The sequence below is a fragment of the Barbus barbus genome (genome assembly GCF_936440315.1).
Source record: "Barbus barbus genome assembly, chromosome: 1".
In the NCBI taxonomy this organism is placed as follows: Eukaryota; Metazoa; Chordata; class Actinopteri; order Cypriniformes; family Cyprinidae; genus Barbus; species Barbus barbus.
Window position 1 is genome coordinate 6,564,001 of NC_136729.1, and position 17,422 is coordinate 6,581,422.

At 37.3% G+C, this 17,422-nt stretch overlaps 1 protein-coding gene across 1 annotated transcript in view; it reads left to right on the forward strand.

The window, feature by feature from the left end:
* Nucleotides 1-17,422, forward strand: part of LOC306878178 (A disintegrin and metalloproteinase with thrombospondin motifs 17-like) — a gene marked incomplete at both ends in the record, with an annotated part of 159,810 nt that overhangs the window by 17,549 nt on the left and 124,839 nt on the right. The window contains 3 exon segments of the mRNA XM_079430360.1: nt 5,523-5,695; nt 10,732-10,815; nt 12,234-12,388. Coding sequence (XP_079286486.1) covers nt 5,523-5,695; nt 10,732-10,815; nt 12,234-12,388 — 412 coding nt within the window.

The following is a 17,422-nucleotide window of genomic DNA, read 5'->3' on the forward strand; positions in this document are numbered from 1 at the left end:
TAAGTATTTACCTGTATTTAGTTTAGCTAAATTCTAAATTAAATAATGTTTGATAACTTTATTCAATTTCTGTATATTTCTGCTGAGGGGAACAGGTAGCCTAGCTAAATATAACATTTATTATAATGGGTTTATGTGAAGATTGTTTTAAATTCACTTAAATTATAAGTTATTTTTAAAGTCTAATAAATGTTAAATTTCTCCACCTCTGGAGACATCACAGTGGACTTCGCCACCTCGAGCAGTTCTGTGGTGGTGTACGCAGCCCAAACGCAACATAAAGCGATCCCCATCATGGGAAGCGCTTCAGACAGGGGATTTAGTTCAGGAACAGAAGGGTTGGAGTGAGTGGATTTGGGGATATGAGCTGCGCGTGCAGACACCATCGGTGCATCACTCACACTGGATACCAGACTGGGAAATCGAAGAACTGACCTTGAATATCTGGGTGTGACAGACAGGACGTGACAGGACTCTGAATGATCAGCTGTGATGTGGTGTGACTCTGGATGATCAGCTGTGACACAGTGTGACTCTGGATGATCAGCTGTGACACGGTGTGACTTTGGATTATCAGTTGTGATGTGATGTAACTCTGGATGATGAGCTGAGACGTGAAGAGACTCTGGAAGATCAGCGGAGACGTGAAGAAACTCTGGAAGACTGGCGGAGACGTGAAGAGACTCTGGAAGACCGGCGGAGACGTGAAGAGACTCTGGAAGACCGGCGGAGACGTGAAGAGACTCTGGAAGACCGGCGGAGACGTGAAGAGACTCTGGAAGACCGGCGGAGATGTGAAGAGACTCTGGAAGACCAGCTGAGACGTGACTTGACTCGTGACGATCAGCTGAGACGTGACTTGACTCGTGACGATCAGCTGAGACGTGACTTGACTCGTGACGATCAGCTGAGACGTGACTTGACTCGTGACGATCAATGGTGACTTGACTGGATTCACAAAGATCAGCTGTGACTTGACTGGACTCACGACGATCAACGGTGACTTGACTGGATTCACGAAGATCAGCTGTGACTTGACTGGACTCACGACGATCAACGGTGACTTGACTGGATTCACGAAGATCAGCTGTGACTTGACTGGACTCACGACGATCAACGGTGACTTGACTGGATTCACGAAGATCAGCTGTGACTTGACTGGACTCACGATGATCAACTGTGACTTGACTGGATTCGTGAAGATCAATGGTGACTTGACTGGACTCATGGAGATCAATGGTGACTTGCCTGGACTCACGACGATCAACGGTGACTTGACTGGATTCACGAAGATCAACGGTGACTTGACTGAACTCAGGCAGATCAGAAAATACATAGCGCGGTTCTGGCAGATCATACGAGACATACCCAGGCTCTGATGCAGCAGCCGAGATGTTAATGGGTTCTGAGGCGGCAGCTGAGGGATGAATGGAGTCTGAAATAACAACCGCGACATGTTTAGGATCAGGAACTACGGTAGTGTCAACACAGTACTTTGTTGTTGTTGCCATTTTGTGAGATCGCTCTGTGGCTGCCATTATACGAGTGGACGCGAATCGCGTTCCTCCGCGACACCCACAGTGAACCAACAGTCAACAAAGCATAGTCCATAAACCGACTGAGAGATGAACGGGGACCCTCACGGATTAGATGTGAATTGAGCGGCTGATTTATGCCTTCACAAAAGAAGTCTATGAGCACACAGTCCAGCAGAACAGAAAAATATGTGAGATTTAAATACTTTTGCACGTAATCCTCGAGCAATCGCAAGCTCTGCTCGAGGGTTAATAACAGTCTTGCAGTGTCCATACCTGGCCAATATCCACATGAGAAGCTGCTGGATCCTTGTGTGGCCGAGTATTCTGTTATGGAGATGACGAGACGAGAGGCGAGCGGATCCATTTGCAAGGCTTTTATTCAGGGACGTGGTCACAAAACAAGCAAGGTTCATGCAATGGCAAACAGGTACAACACAGGCAAGACAAAGAGTAATCCTTGGGCAAGCGTGGGTCTACGATCGGCGAACAATATCCAACAGGGCAAGGCAGAGAGCTAATCCAGGTACACGACCAATAGTCCAAACGAGGTGCAAACAGAGTCCGAACGGCAAGGCAAAGAGTTAATCCAGGAACCACAGGCAAGAATCAAAACACTAGAATATTAATATTACATTAATATTATACTTGTAGATTAATATTATATTATTATAATATCTGTAGAGACGTTATTTCCGGGTTCAATACATGGCTGGTTTTCTTCATTTACAGATTTTTTTTTTTTAGTTTATTCCTATTTTTCCCAGTCTTTGAAGCATATTTCATACATTATTTATTTTATTCGTTTTTTTTCAGTAATTTAATTTAAATGTGTATTTCTATTTTTCGTTTTCTGCCATTTTTTTTATTATTTCATTTATAAATTCATTTAAGCAAAAAATTAGTAATAAAATGTACAATAAACTACAATCACATAGCACTTGAATAAAGTTAAAGGTGTAATCTGCCGACTGTCCTGCAGGTGATCTCATAATTTTGTTTTCTTACGATGCACGTAGGGATTTACGATTACTCCAGAGCACTCGTAGATCTACGAAGATTTTCAAGTACTACTTAAGTTACGATGGTTTTGGGATATAGTCCGCAAGTCTAAGATGATTCGTGCAATCGTTTTTACGATCAATTTAAGCTTACGATGCTTTTGGGAAACGCAGCCCAGAACTAAGCAATGGGGTATGTTGAGCTCGGCTTGTTGTTTCTGCAGCTTGCTCAGGTTGTTATTCTTTTAATATTGTACAAAGAATGGGTTACAAACGAGACAGTTCTATAGTTCCTTTTAAACTCAAAAGATATCGAAAAAAACAACAAAGTTATAGATATAAATATTATTTTGTTATTATTGTTAATATAATTTGCTGTTTTAATAATAAAGAAGAGTACTTTATTATTATTAATTTACAAGCTGCATGGTTTCTTGATTAAAAGTCATTAGAGATTTCTGTGACGCGGGGGGGCGGGGTCGTGCGATTAACCACCAAACCGCGATATTTGTTGCTTCTTCACCACGGTATGAAAAAATCCCATACCGTCACAGCCTTATTAGGTGGGATTAATCACGATTAATTTCAGAAAAATTTGTGATTAATTAGTTAATTTTTTTTGATCGATTGACAGCACTAATATTTATTTATAGCTAGCTTCAAATACAAAGCACATAAATGCTGTAGCACTTGTGTGTAATCACACAGATGTGCTTCTCAGATAGCATACTTTCATCTGTTGATCGCAGTGCTTTCACAGGTGATACTAAAGCATTGAATAAAAGCGTTTGCTGTAAGTGCCTTCAGTGTGCAGTAAATGTAATAAGTAACTGCAAAGCTAGTAGTTTTCTTTTCTTTTTTTCTGAAATGGCTAGAAGAAGTGCAAAGGATTGCAACAGAACATCCTGTACGTCTTGTACGCCATCTTTTAACATTTTGGGATCTTTTAAGGACAAATTGGAGGGTTTGTGCAACCCAGCAAACAGACTAAAACTGGACTCCAGATGGTGGAAAACCACCATTTGAAACAACATACTAAACTTGATACTTCAGAAGACTTTTGCTAATTGACTTTTTGACTTGTGTTGTGGTAAACATTATTTGCTTTTGCCCAAGGTAATGGATCAAATTTCTGGGCATGTTAACAGGTGTCTTCAGTACACACACACACACACACACACACACACACACACACACACACACACACACACACACACAGACAGACAGAGTGTGTTATGAATGGATTTTACCTGCTGACAGGTTTGTGAAAGGATCAGCTGTCAGCTATTTACCTTTCAAATCCTCATGGTGGGAAGTAAAAAAAAAGAATCTGAGTTTACTCCATAATCTGGCATAAACAGTTCTCAACCAATCAAAATTTTGAATCAAAGTTACAAAAACAAACATTTTACACTACATTTAATTAGTGTCTTGTTTTCCATTACAAATATATATATATATATATATATATATATATATAAACAAAACAGAAATTTAAAATGCATTTACTTAAGGAAGAAAATGATTTAAGATATCAAAGGTTTGGACTTGGTTACAGTAAAGCTGTTGCCTTTGTTATGATCAGGTTTGTGCACACATCTTGTTTGCTGAAAAAAATATAAAAATTAAATGAGTTTATGCTTAAAACAAGAAAAAAAAATCTGTTAGCGTGGTAAGAAAATGATCTTGCCTTTCCTTTGAATTAAGTGTATTTTTATTTCTGTACTTTTTTCTTGTTTTAAGCATAAGTTGAATTTGGGTAGAAAACAGTAAATGTATGAGTAAACATATTTTGATTTATATATTTAGATATTTGTAATGGAACATTCCAAATACTAAGGGAATATATATATTCATATATAAATCAAATAAATAAATCAAAATAACACAAACATGCATTAAGAAATTAAAGAGTGAATTTTGAATTCATGTTGACTTTAACACTATTTTGGTTGGATTTCTGTCTTTGTTCTTCTGGTCAGGTCTTGCGTCTGGTGGACATTAGCTCTGTCAAAGGTTTGGACTTGGTTACAGTAAAGCTGTTGCCTTTGTTATGATCAGGTCTAATTGTGCACACACAACATATGGGGTGTAATTCTGAGGATGAAAAGTGTTTATTTGGAGCCAAAATGTGTCCCCTGCCTAGAGCTGACAGCAGATGCAGTCAAATATCGTGCTTTGTAAGAGTAATGTTTGAAGAGTTTCTCTGTGTTTGTTGTTGATTTGTTTATCTGCTCCAGGAACCGCTTGTCCTGTGTATCAGCCTCAATGTATTTGTATACATACGTATGTCTCTCTGAGTAACAAAAACCACATTTCCTGACATAATTGCATGTTTGACGATAAGAAGTGAAACATAACCTGAACACAGACGGTTCTTACTGTGCAAGCTGGATTTTAATATTCACGCTTGCAATGTGTGGATCAAGCATACACTATACACTAGTATACTATAACCCAAAAGTTGGGGTTTAAAGAAATAATACTCTTATTATAAGCATTAAGTTGACAGTAATGAAGATATTTATAGTGTTACAAAAGATTTCTAATTTAATAAATGCTGTACTTTTGAACTTTATTTTCATCAGAGAAGTTGGAAATGATGTAACATGGTGAAATATTAAACAACACTGTTTTTAACTAATAATGAGAAATGTTTCTTGAGCAGCAAAATCAGCATATTAGAATGATTTCTGAAGGATCATGTGACTCTGAAGACTGAAGTAATGATGCTGAAAATTCAGCTTTGCATCACAGGAATAAATTACATTTGAAAATATCTGAAATTAGAAAACAGTTATTTTAAATTGCAATAATATTTTACAATATTACTCTTGATCTTTTTGATCAAATAAATGCAGCCTTGGTAAGCATGATATACTACTTTCAAAAACATTAAAATATCTTACCAATCCAAACTTTTGAACATTAGTGTACAGTATTTCTCTGGCCTAACAGTTCTTGCGTATCTGTGTGTGTGTGTTAGACAAGAAGAAGGAGAAAAGGGCAAAAGGAGCAGAGGAGGTGCGTGGCAGGAGGAACGCCATCAGGCTGAGCAGAGAGTACACGGTGGAGACGGTCGTGGTGGCCGACTCTAACATGGTGCAGTATCACGGAGCTGAGGCCGCCCAGCGCTTCCTGCTCACCGTCATGAACATGGTGAGTCTCATACCGTGGTAAATATTAATGCACATCTAAAAATTAAAATTAAAATTAGAAGAGTTCTAAACTAATGCGCTGTCTTCACTGTATCTCACTCACACACGTCAGTCACTCAAACAGATCACGCTGCATGCGCACACAGACATTGAGCGACACAAACTTTTTAGTGCTGCCCTGCAATTTTATCAATAAAGTAGTTTAATTGCTAAAGAGCTACATAATCTTTCTCAACAAGGAGCTGGTAACATCATACATAAACAGCCTCTCTCCCTCTCTCTCTCTCTCTCTTATAAATGAACACTTGATGAATTACACTTTTCTGAGAATAGAATATTGAAGTGGAGATCGCTAAACTGCAAGCTTACCGGTGTTTCATAAATCAAGCATGTTTATCCACAGTGGAGTGAGCGCGCATGCACATGGTTGCCAGGTTGACAAAAACAAGTGAAACACGTAGCAGATATTTCTGTATTGCACAAGTGGGAAGCTCTGTTTCGCTGCACGACATATTGAATGCGATTGTCATGTGCATCTAGTCAGTAAAGCTGGTTTGTGATGCACGAGGTGGAGATTTATTACTAATCACAGAACCGGCTTTACTGATGAGATGCACATGAAAATCGCATGCAATATATCATACAGCCCTATTTCGAGGATTACGTCTCTTTCCTGTTGTGTTCCTCTGTGGCCAGATTAAACTTTATTGTAGCCTATAAATTATGCTGTATTCATTATTTTTTAGAAACCTCACACTTTTCTACTCCATTTTAAATGGTGTTCTTGTATTCAAATTAATCGCGGTCCACTGCTGCACACGTGCCACAATATCGATACAGGGCCAGCTGTATCGATACTCGTATCGTCAAATCTCTGTGACGATACATCGTCATATCGATGTATCGAACACAGCACTATATGAGATGCACTCAAATGCTTTTATTTCAAGACCTAGATTTTACACAAAGATAAAAATGTCCTTAACCCTGTAAAGCTTGACATTGGAACAGTTTATTGAAACTTTTACTTGCTAAAAAAGCATGAACTATCAGTCAGTCGACAGAAGGCATGTGTGCAACAGTTTTTTCAGTTAACTTTTGATTATATTGGCCTTAGAAATGTGGTTCACACTTTAGTTTGAGGGCCAATTCTCACTATTAACTAACTATTAATTACGACTTTTGCTTCAGTAAATTCCTAATTTGCTGCTTAATGATAGTTAGTAAGGTAGTTGTTAAGTTGAGGTAATGGATAAGATCAAGGTATCTAAAATAAGGTAATGCAGAGTAAGGCATTAATATGTGCTTTATAGGTATTAATAAACAGCCAGTATGTTAGAATGCATGCTATTAAGCAACTAGTTAATAGTGAGAATTGGTCCCTAAACTAAAGTGTTACAGAAATGTTCATATCAAATATGATACAATGGTCTTTACGGGGTTAAAACTGCATCGGCCCAACAATATGACACTGGCTGAATATGAAAAATGTCAATCTTGGTTTCCAAATGAATTTCGATGGTGTCATGCTCTCGACAGCCAATAATAAATAAACACATTGTGATCATTACAAATGTTTATTCATGCTGCATGTGTGAACCAGTAATTCAGTCTGGGCCATGTTTTCTTTATTTTACGTCCATGATTTTTACAGATGAGGGCATGTCAGGCAACCTGACCATGTCGCCATCTGCCTAATTTGGCTTCTACTTTGTAACAGATGAATTTGCAATAAAATACTGCCGAGTTTGAGGCACAGACATCAAACAGCAAAAGATATTGGCAGAGTTTTATCAGCATTTTATTTTGCTGTTCTAACTATCAACAATTATATGGTTAGTTGTATCTTATTTGCTTTCAGTTTTGTTTTTCTTTGCTGACTGTCAGAGCAACCTTTTGAGAAGCGCTGGCCTAAGCTAGTGTATTTACTGTGCATTTTGTTTATACTGACGAATGGTTTAAATATATGCCTAAACTGCATATTTTGCACGTTTTGCATGTAACAGAGCATTTGGACACTGTAAGTCCTGGCAAGAAGAGAATGGGCTCATAAAACAGGACAGAGAGACAGATAGCGGTTGGGAGAGAGTGTGTGAGCGTAACATTTGCTCTGCTGACCGCAGCTGTGATGTGTGTGAGACACACAGTCATGAGTCGGCAGCTCACACACACACACACCTGTTTTATCACATGGCCTCTGTTCCATTTTTGTGCTGTCTGTGTCCAGTCAGAATTTAAATCCTAATATTTTAGTAAAAGATTTACAGTAAATGCACCTCTAAAATGCTGTTTTACTGTAGCAGTGGGTATTGCTAGTATTGTGGCTAAGAAATGCCATTCACCCTTATTTTTTTATACAACCTTTGCAAAGATCTAATTTAAAACCCCTTTTATTTCCATAATTTGACATGTTTCTGAACAAAACAAGATATTGAATTAATAAAATGTTGGACGAGACTTGATTTGATGGGGTTCAATCTGGGATTGAATGGACTGGAAGTCAAGTTGTTGGAGAGGTTGGAAAAATTTTAAATGAAAGAGATTTGTGATATTAGAGAAACTGCATATCAATTTAAAAGTAAAAAAAAAAATTATTCGTTAGTTGAAATAAACATATCTTGAATTTTAGGGCATAATTGCATTTATGGAGTTATGATGTATTATGATGTACAGGTCTGGGGGTGGGGCCAGTGCTATAACTGCATTAAAATATTTTAATTGCGTTATTTTTTTCATAACTAATTAATTAACTTAACATGTTAAACTGACAGCCTTAATATATATATATATAAATAAAATGAAACATTGTATCTGAGTTTACTTTCTATTGACTTTACCTAACAACTTTTGTGCTTGTTCAGATTTATGAGATTGATTGTGTAGGCTTGAAAGGAAGGAAGAAAGAAAAATAATTTTCAGTTGTGTATTTCAGTCGTGTCCCAGAGCGAATGACCTCACTCTTATCAAGTTGCTCATTTAAAACAAGTTCGTAAACACAGTGTTTGCTGCGAGCATAAGCGGGCCTGCGTAATAAAGTACAAACAAACTGAATACTGATCTGTAAAACAGTCCACACGACAACACCTCACTGCATCTGCTGCTGTAAAGCAAAGCTCATCAACTCAAGAACGGCCCTTTCTACTGTATCTCTAATGACAGTGGTGAGTCATATGAAGATTAATGTAAAAATTAATGAATTGCCCAGATGTGTGTGATTTGGTAAGAAAGTACACCTCCTTTTGTCCTCCCTGAGGTCTTTAGATTTACATTCCTCACAAGCAAGTTCGACAACGCTGTGTAAAATTGTGCTGTTATTCAAATCAGTTTCTCTGCGATTCCCCTCCAGATGCCGGTTACTCATCAATATCTGAATCCTCCCTTCAGTTCAGCTCTATACTTCTTCATTAACTTCATGCCGCATGGAATTGTCATTGGTTTTTATTCTACAAGTCAGTCATGTTTTTTTATGGTATTGTGAATCACACAGCTTACATCTCTGAGGATGATGAAAGCTCAAACACCTCTTTCTCTTTCTTGATTCTTTAATCTTCCTTTATGTAGAGATAATGCTTGTTATGTTTCAAAAGTTATTGTTTAGCGATTTGGCTTTGCCAATGTGTTTTTTCAATAACCAGAGGTGATGCTTCTACAGAATATATACTCAAAATTGTGCTTTATTCACACAAGTTGTAGGCAGATATTAGAAATGACACAAAGATAAGATTTTTTCAGTTGAATTGAAAATTGAATTGATATAAATATTTGTATTAAATATGTAACGTTATTTGTTATGTTATTGCTTGATATTTTCTGAACAAATAAAAATACATATATTCATTCTATTAGTATTTTTTAATTTAAAAACAATTTATAAAAATACTGTCAAATTCTAATTAAAACAACCCAGGTGTCAGTTCTGTGTCGTGTGTGTCATGTGTTCCCGCCTCCTTGTGTCCTTATTTGGTTTGTTTCCTGTCCTTGTTAAGTGTGATTATTAGTTTATTCTGTTCAGCTGTGTTTTAGATATTATCTGTGATTATTCTGTGTATTTAAGTCCTGTCTGTTCAGTTAGTTTTGGTTTGGTCTACTTATTACTCCCGGTGTTTCTGTGTGTCTGGCCCTGCCTCGTCGGATGTCATTAAAGATTGTTAATTTGAGTTTATCCTCGTCTTCGTGTTCCTCGTTCTTCCCCGTTGTGTGCACCGTGACAGAAGACCAGACCTAAACAGTAAGCGGCACCCCTTCACCTCGTTTTGTTTTGTTCGTTTTTTTTTATTTATTCCTGTCTGTCCCGCGGGCAAGGAAGTCGACGCTTGTCATACTGCCCTAGCCCACTATATTCGGCGTTGGAGTTCGACTTTTTTTTTTTTTTATGTTAATCTCCATGGATACAGCCCAATGCCAACATATCACTTAGTGTAACATTAGCTGCACCAAACAGAATTTAATAAATAAATATTTGTAACATTTCTTGATATTTTCTGAGGAAATAAAACTAGAATATAAAAATATATATAACATAAAATTGTAATTAAATACTGTAAAATTCTAGTTAAAACAACCCAGGCATATTTTTCCAGTTTTTCAGTTAAAATAATAAAAAAAGACCCTTTTTAACTATGATGCAAATGAATAATTGAATCTGTGTTTTGAATAGATTTATTTAAATAGATATTAAATCAAACGTACCAACTGTAATATCATTTTTTCATTAACACTCATATTTTCAAGTCACAAGACCCACAGAAACCCACAGAAACAATGCCTTCAGAGTTTCCAGCATTTTTTTGAAATGGTACTGAATAGCTCAATATACCAGCTAGGCCAAAAGAATCAGCTGATATTGGGCTATTTTGATATCAACATCAGCTGATAACGTGTGCTCTTGGCAATTAACACAGTTTTGCTTGCCTTTTTGTCTAAAAATGTACTGAAATCCACTGAAACTTACTACTGATACTTGTTGTCCATTTTAAAATATTTTGAGTGAATTTGAAGTCAAAGTTAATTGTCTTGCCTTGTTCTCTCTCTCTACAGGTGTATAACATGTTTCAACACCAGAGTTTGGGTGTGAGGATCCACATCCGGGTCACCAAATTGGTTCTCCTGCACAACCGTCCAGTAAGTGTACAAACACTAGATCAACATCCAGATCTATGTACATCATGACTCAACATGCCATTTATCCGCTCCCTTGCTGTTTTATTCCTGTCCTCAGGACCTGTGATGTTATCCTCTCTCTGTGTGTGTGTGTGTTTTAACTACCGGTTTTCCCCTTCATTTTATTGCTGGATTTCATTCTCTCAAAAGGCTCCGGAGAGTCTGCCAGAAGGTTTTTTGAGTGCTCACCTCTAAAGAAATGATGTATGTCAGGGCTCTAGACTCATTCTTCCCACTGGTCGCACTTTTGCGACTAACTTTAATCTCTTTTTTTTTTTTTTGATACAACATTTGATTAATCAATGCATGCTGATGAACTTTTATCATAGTTTGTAGTTATATGGTAACGAAAGTGTTCAACATTCAACCCGTTCTTTTTCATCAGTATTATTTGTGATTTAAATTTTGTGAACAGGATTTCCTTTTTTTTGTGCGCTTTCACTTTCATATTTGCGATCTTGGTGGCCCGTTTTACAAGAAAAGATAATTGTCTTTTTTGCTTATATCTATACATCTTTCACTTTTTTAAGACTAAAACAAAAGATGGATTCATTGTTATTCTTAATTAAAAAGCACAACTACAAGAAACAGGCTGCAAACTAACGTCAAATTTTTACTCGTACACTCTCGAAAAATGGTCGCAAATGCCATTTTGGTCACAGTCTAGAGCCTTGTATGTCAGGACGTCACTGAATAGCCATTAGATGTTTTAGGGCAAAGCTTTTGGACTCACAGTCTCTGATGATTGAAACAAACGGTCTTCACGTAAAACTGAATTAGAGCAGCAATACTCAAAACCATGTTGATTTTCATTGTGTGATCAATGAATCAAGTCCCACTTCATGTCAGCGGGAGTAACAGTGTCACATGAACTTTTAGAAATCATTCTAATATGCTGATTTGCTGCTCAAGAAACATTTACTATCAACAAACATTTGTCCAGTAAAACATTCCATTTTATGACTAGCAAGTAGCAAAGCAGCAAATCATGATTCATGTAAACACAATCATCTAAAAGGCTCTTTAAGCCCAAATTTGATTTATGTGCTCTCAACAGTTGTATAGGGTCTTTAAAGTAAAATCCACTGACTGGTAGTGTAAACTGTTTGTCCCTGGGAGTTTGTCATATTTAATTTGAGGCTAAAGGAAATGAGGCTGTGTGGGACAGAATTACAGCCCATTCATTATGTCTTACTGTTTTAAAGAAAAAAAAGTTCACTTGCGTTTAAGGCGAACTGACTGACGTTTAATGCTCTGTGTTCAAATGACCACAGAATAATCTTACTACAGACCTTCTTACAAATACAGTGGGAAGTATCTAATTTACAGTTTTGCTGAAGTCTGTAAATCAGATTCTAATTGTCCAGTATGTTTCTTAGGAAAAGCTGAAGGTGGGCCACCATGGAGAAAAAGCCTTGGAGAGCTTCTGTCACTGGCAGCATGAGGAATACGGCACACGATACCTGGGAAACAATCATGTTCCTGGGAGCAGAGACGATCCTCCTCCTGTGGACGTGGCCGTGCTGGTCACCAGGTACTTCTCAATCACGCGTTGATGAGCAAATGTGGAACTAAAAGCAGAGCTATATATATATTCAATAAAACTAGGGCTTGGTGATATGGCAAGAAAAAAAAAATTAAATCTGCTTTTTTTAATTTATTTTTTAACTAGTCATCTTGAAAATATAACTACAATGTGATTCAAGTTAGTTTCTCTATATTACCCTCTACTTAAAGAATTCTATTCCAAGTGCACCACACAAAGTTGTCAACATGATGTAAATGTTGAACAAATCACTATAGATGCATGCATCTATATGCTCAGAAATAATAGAAGGGAAATGCTTTTATTAGCTTTCCTATAGCTCAAATGGTAGAGCATGGCGCTAGCAACGCCAAGATCATGGGTTCGATTCCCAGGGAAAGCAAGAGCTGATAAAATGTAAAAAACTGTAACTTGAATGCAATGTAAGTCGCTTTGGATAAAAGCGTCTGCTAAATGTAAATGTAAATGTTTTAAAAATTCTCAAAAGTCAAGGAAATTCAAAATAACTAACACCAGTAGACTATTATTAACTATAAATATTCTGTAAAAACAATGAACAGCAGCTTTCTGCCTATCACCATGATGCAAACATGGAATATCAGACATACAGTAGTAGTTCTTTACAGGTTTTTTATTTGATTGTGCTGCTTTTGTTTTTTTTCTATGTAAACATGGACGTGTTTAACTGTTGCACTTGCATCTCTTGCAGCATCTTATGCATGAAACGGCATTCTAAAAACGCGGCGCTCAAGTTCAAAAGTTTTTCCTATTCCACTGCCCTTATCACATATTTGTCAAAACAAAAGTGAATTCTGTGTGAATGGCACCTAGCGATATATTGTACTTATGGTCCTTCACAGAGTGTCACACATGAGCAGTTAATCACGTGCGCCGACATGCGGTTCGGTCATCTTTTCTCTTTACTCTTATCATTGGCATATTGTCAAAGTGTCTAACTCTAACGTCTGGTAATATTTCTATTCAATCGTGATTCCTCGATTTTCTAAAAAATAAAATTGTGGCAAAACATTAAATTTGAATTAATCGCTAAAATATGAAAAATTGCTCAGCCCTAACTAAAACTGATCAAAAGACCAGTTGATTTAAAATACACTAACCAAAAATTGTGAAAAAAGTTAGATGAGAGACAAGATATGCAGAATTTGACAGATACAGACATTTTTAAGTGTTACTTCTGTTTCCAAATACTGTTTTGGCCCTTCACATCTGCACAGATTTTATTGCATTTCACTTCCATTTCATTCTCCATCACCGTCTCTCTCTTTTACGTCTTTCACATTACGTTTTGTCACACACATCCTTTGAAGTTCGGTGTCTTTCAGCTCTTGGCTGCTTAAGACAGATTTAACCTTTTTTCATCCCTTTTATTGAGATCCAACGCAATTTGAACCCGCCTGTATCTGAGCTGTGATAGAGCCTAATAATCCTTCTGTCAGCGAGACAGGTTTGCTCCTGATCTTCATCTTTTCACTACAACAGATTACTCATGGCAGCCAAAACACGGCATTCCCGGCGCGGGATTAGGGTTTATTAGCGTACTGTAATTTTCAGGATCCAAAAAAGTAAAGAAAAAGAAAATCCTTTTGTTAAAACGACTCATGTGAGCCTGTCAGATACTATCTGTCATCCAGGGCCCGAGGAGCTCGCAGGGAGAGCTAGCGCACAACAGAGAGGGCCTTTGTTCCCCCTGTGCCGGGTTAAATATGATCTCCGCAGCTCTCTGCAAGGATGCGGCGTACAGGAGCAACATCTGTCTCAGCTTGCATGCCAAGATGGCTCGGGGCAGCGGGAATGCATCAAAGCAAATTAAGGCTTGACAAGGTGTGCCTCGGTTTCCCCTCTCACAGCTTTGTTGGAGCTGTCAGTGGCTCGTCCCAGTTTCTTGTGGCACTTGCTGACTGAAGAAAGATTATCTTTTTAATGCTTCTATGGCCACATTCACACTGCGCTTTTCACTGCTCTTCTGAGAGCTTAAACTCATTCAGGCCTTCGCTGAGATTATAAAATCATTACTGACCAATCAATGCTTTTAAAGAGCTGTGTCAGGTAGAGTACCAGCACCAGGGCCGGCATCACTGTGTCCATGTACTGTACTGTAACATGCTGTGTCATAAGCAACATGCGTGCTTGTAGTTTACAGTTGCGAGAAGTGATATAAAAATTATATTATGATCAGCATTGTCAAACACTGCTATCTGTACGCATACAGATCTGTAACTTTCAGACATTCACTTATCAATTTAAATGTGATTGCAGTGTTGCGTACCATTTAGAATTAAATTTAGAAGGCTTGAATTTGGATTCAGTTTAAACTGAGGTAACACACGGGATGTGTAGAATCTTAATTCAGTTTGATGTGAATCTACGGTACCGTTCAAAAGTTTAATGTTAATATTATGTTTTTTAAGAAATGACATTTTATTGAGCAAAAGTATCATTAAATACATTTATAATGTTTAAAAACTTTCTATTTCCAATAAATGTTCTTTCGAACTTTCTATTCATGTTTCCACAAACATTTGAAGCAGCAACTGTTTTCAACGTTGTTAATATTAAGAAATATTTCTTGAGCAGCAAATAAGTATATTAGAATGATTTCTGAAGGATCACGTGACACTGAAGACTGGAGTAATGATGCTGAAAATTCAGCTTTGCATCACAGGAATAAATTACATTTTACAATATATTCGCATAGTAAGCAGCCTTTTAAAATTTTAATAATATTTCACAATATTACAGATTTTACTGTATTTTTTATCAAATAAATGCAGCCTTGGTGAGCAGAGGAGACTTCTTTCAAAAACATTTATACATTTTACTGATCACTTTTGAACAGTGGTGTATGCAGAATTATGAATTAAAAATCAAAGAAATTCATCTAACTGTATCTTGTAACTAGAATAAATCCATGTTTGAAAGTTTTGAAAAAAAAATTCAGTTTCAGCATTTTATGGGCCTTACAGACAGAAATAAAAATAGATAGAACGATCGATAGATAAAACGATAGATAGAAAATGATGCCTGGATATCGTTCATACTCACTAGACTCGATAGAAAACAGCAACTTTCCACTATATAACTGCAGATGCTTGATTTTATTTAAAGAAGTCGCTTAGCCACCAAATTGCAAAGGTTAAATAATGCCATGAAATGTATGATAGTCAACAGAGATGATCATTCACCATGTTTTGCACGGCAGTCTCTGCAAGCTTTTACTAAACAGGTCTGAATATTATGTAATGTTGGTACCTCTAGATTTCCGCACGAGTTTCCAAAGTGGAAGTCTGGCTTTCTGTTGCACCTTTCCAAGTAGGAAGTTGGAAATTCTGACTTTCCGAGTCGAATGGAACGCAGCATTAGCTCCTATTATGCAGGATGAGGTTAGAAATGCTTTTATTCGGACAGTTTTGTGACAGTTGGGACAGGGTGGCAGGTCACATCGTCCATGTGTGTCAGCTCTAATGGAAATCAGCGCTCTTAACCGTATCCCTTCCCAGCCGTTCGTCGCTGAACAGAATCTGTCTTCAGCACCCAGCTGTGTGTCACATTCACTTAAGCTGTGAAGGAACAAGAAGGGAAACCAGAAGCCCACATCAAAAACCCTTTGGAATAGAGGGACATCAGACAGCAAAGTGACACGTCGCAGAGCACATATGGTGAATGTTTGATGACTGCAGACTCACAAGAGACATTAATCTTAGCTGTCTGACGTTTGGTAAACGACAACGTCTTTGCTAATTCGAATAGCCTATTTGTTTATTTATTTATTTATTTATTTTTTTTATTTATTTTTTTTTCTGTCGTACCACCTCAAAGGTCCTCTGATGTTTTAGTTTGTCATATGTTGACCATCAACGTTGGGGAAACTACTTTGAAAATATTGCTTTCCAAACTACAACCTGCTCATAATTTAATAATTTAAAGTACACTACAGTCATGCTGTTCTTTTGAAAACATAGTCAGCTACACTGCAAACTACTAACAAAATCTAATAACGTTAGACAGTTCACACAGCTTTTTCCTCCTTTTTTCGATTCAGATGTTAGAATCTGTTGTTAAAAAGGTTAAGATGCCATAATATGACTCAATGCTGTGTGAAAAAATCTGTACTGTATTTGTAATAGGGACTTTAAGCAACAGCTGCGAATGGAAACGGCTACGATGACCGAAAGTAAGCTGTCACACCGCCGTAGCCGAGAACGTAAAAATCACTAAGCAACCATAAACAAGACGGCACAACGCGGTATTCAGTCATTTATTCAAGTAATATTCAGGCAATACTTCCATTGTTTGCTTCACATCATTTCTAGTCTCAGTGCTAGACACATCTTTGTACAAATGGAAAAATCGTTAAAATGAGTTTCATTTTAAAACATATCAACACAGATTAAATAAAAGACTAATGGTAGAATCGTATACTGATGCAATTACAATGGTATTTACCATAAAACGTAACATTTACCAACCTAATCTGTCATGTTGTAATGACTACAGCAAACCACCAGTAGAATCTCACGAAGTAGCAGCTGAAGTCGGGCACACGCAATATGACGTCGGAATGCCGTTGCCGTTCCATCAGTGGCTGTTGCTTAAAGTCTCTATTAACAGATCTGAGGTTAGGGTCAGTGTTAATTTCGTTGACGAAGACGACGACGAAAAATATTCGTCAACGAACCTTTTTTCTGTGACTAAGACGAGACGTTGATGAGCTAAAACTAATATCTGATGATAAAAACTATGACGAAATTTATGCGCGTCTTCGTTAACAAGAAGAGACGGGACTAAAATGTTATTTGAGGACTACCGGACATTCAAAATACATCCTACAGGCTAAGTTAACTGCCTTGTCTTTCAAAATGTGCGTCTCTTTCATTGGATAAGGGGCGTTTGCATGGCAGCCGCAGTGGACGGATAGGCTACCAAAACGCGAACTAGCGATCTGAAACAATGGCCTCAGCAACCGAAGGGTTAGGGAGTGGGTGACCAGACGTCCCGTTTTTC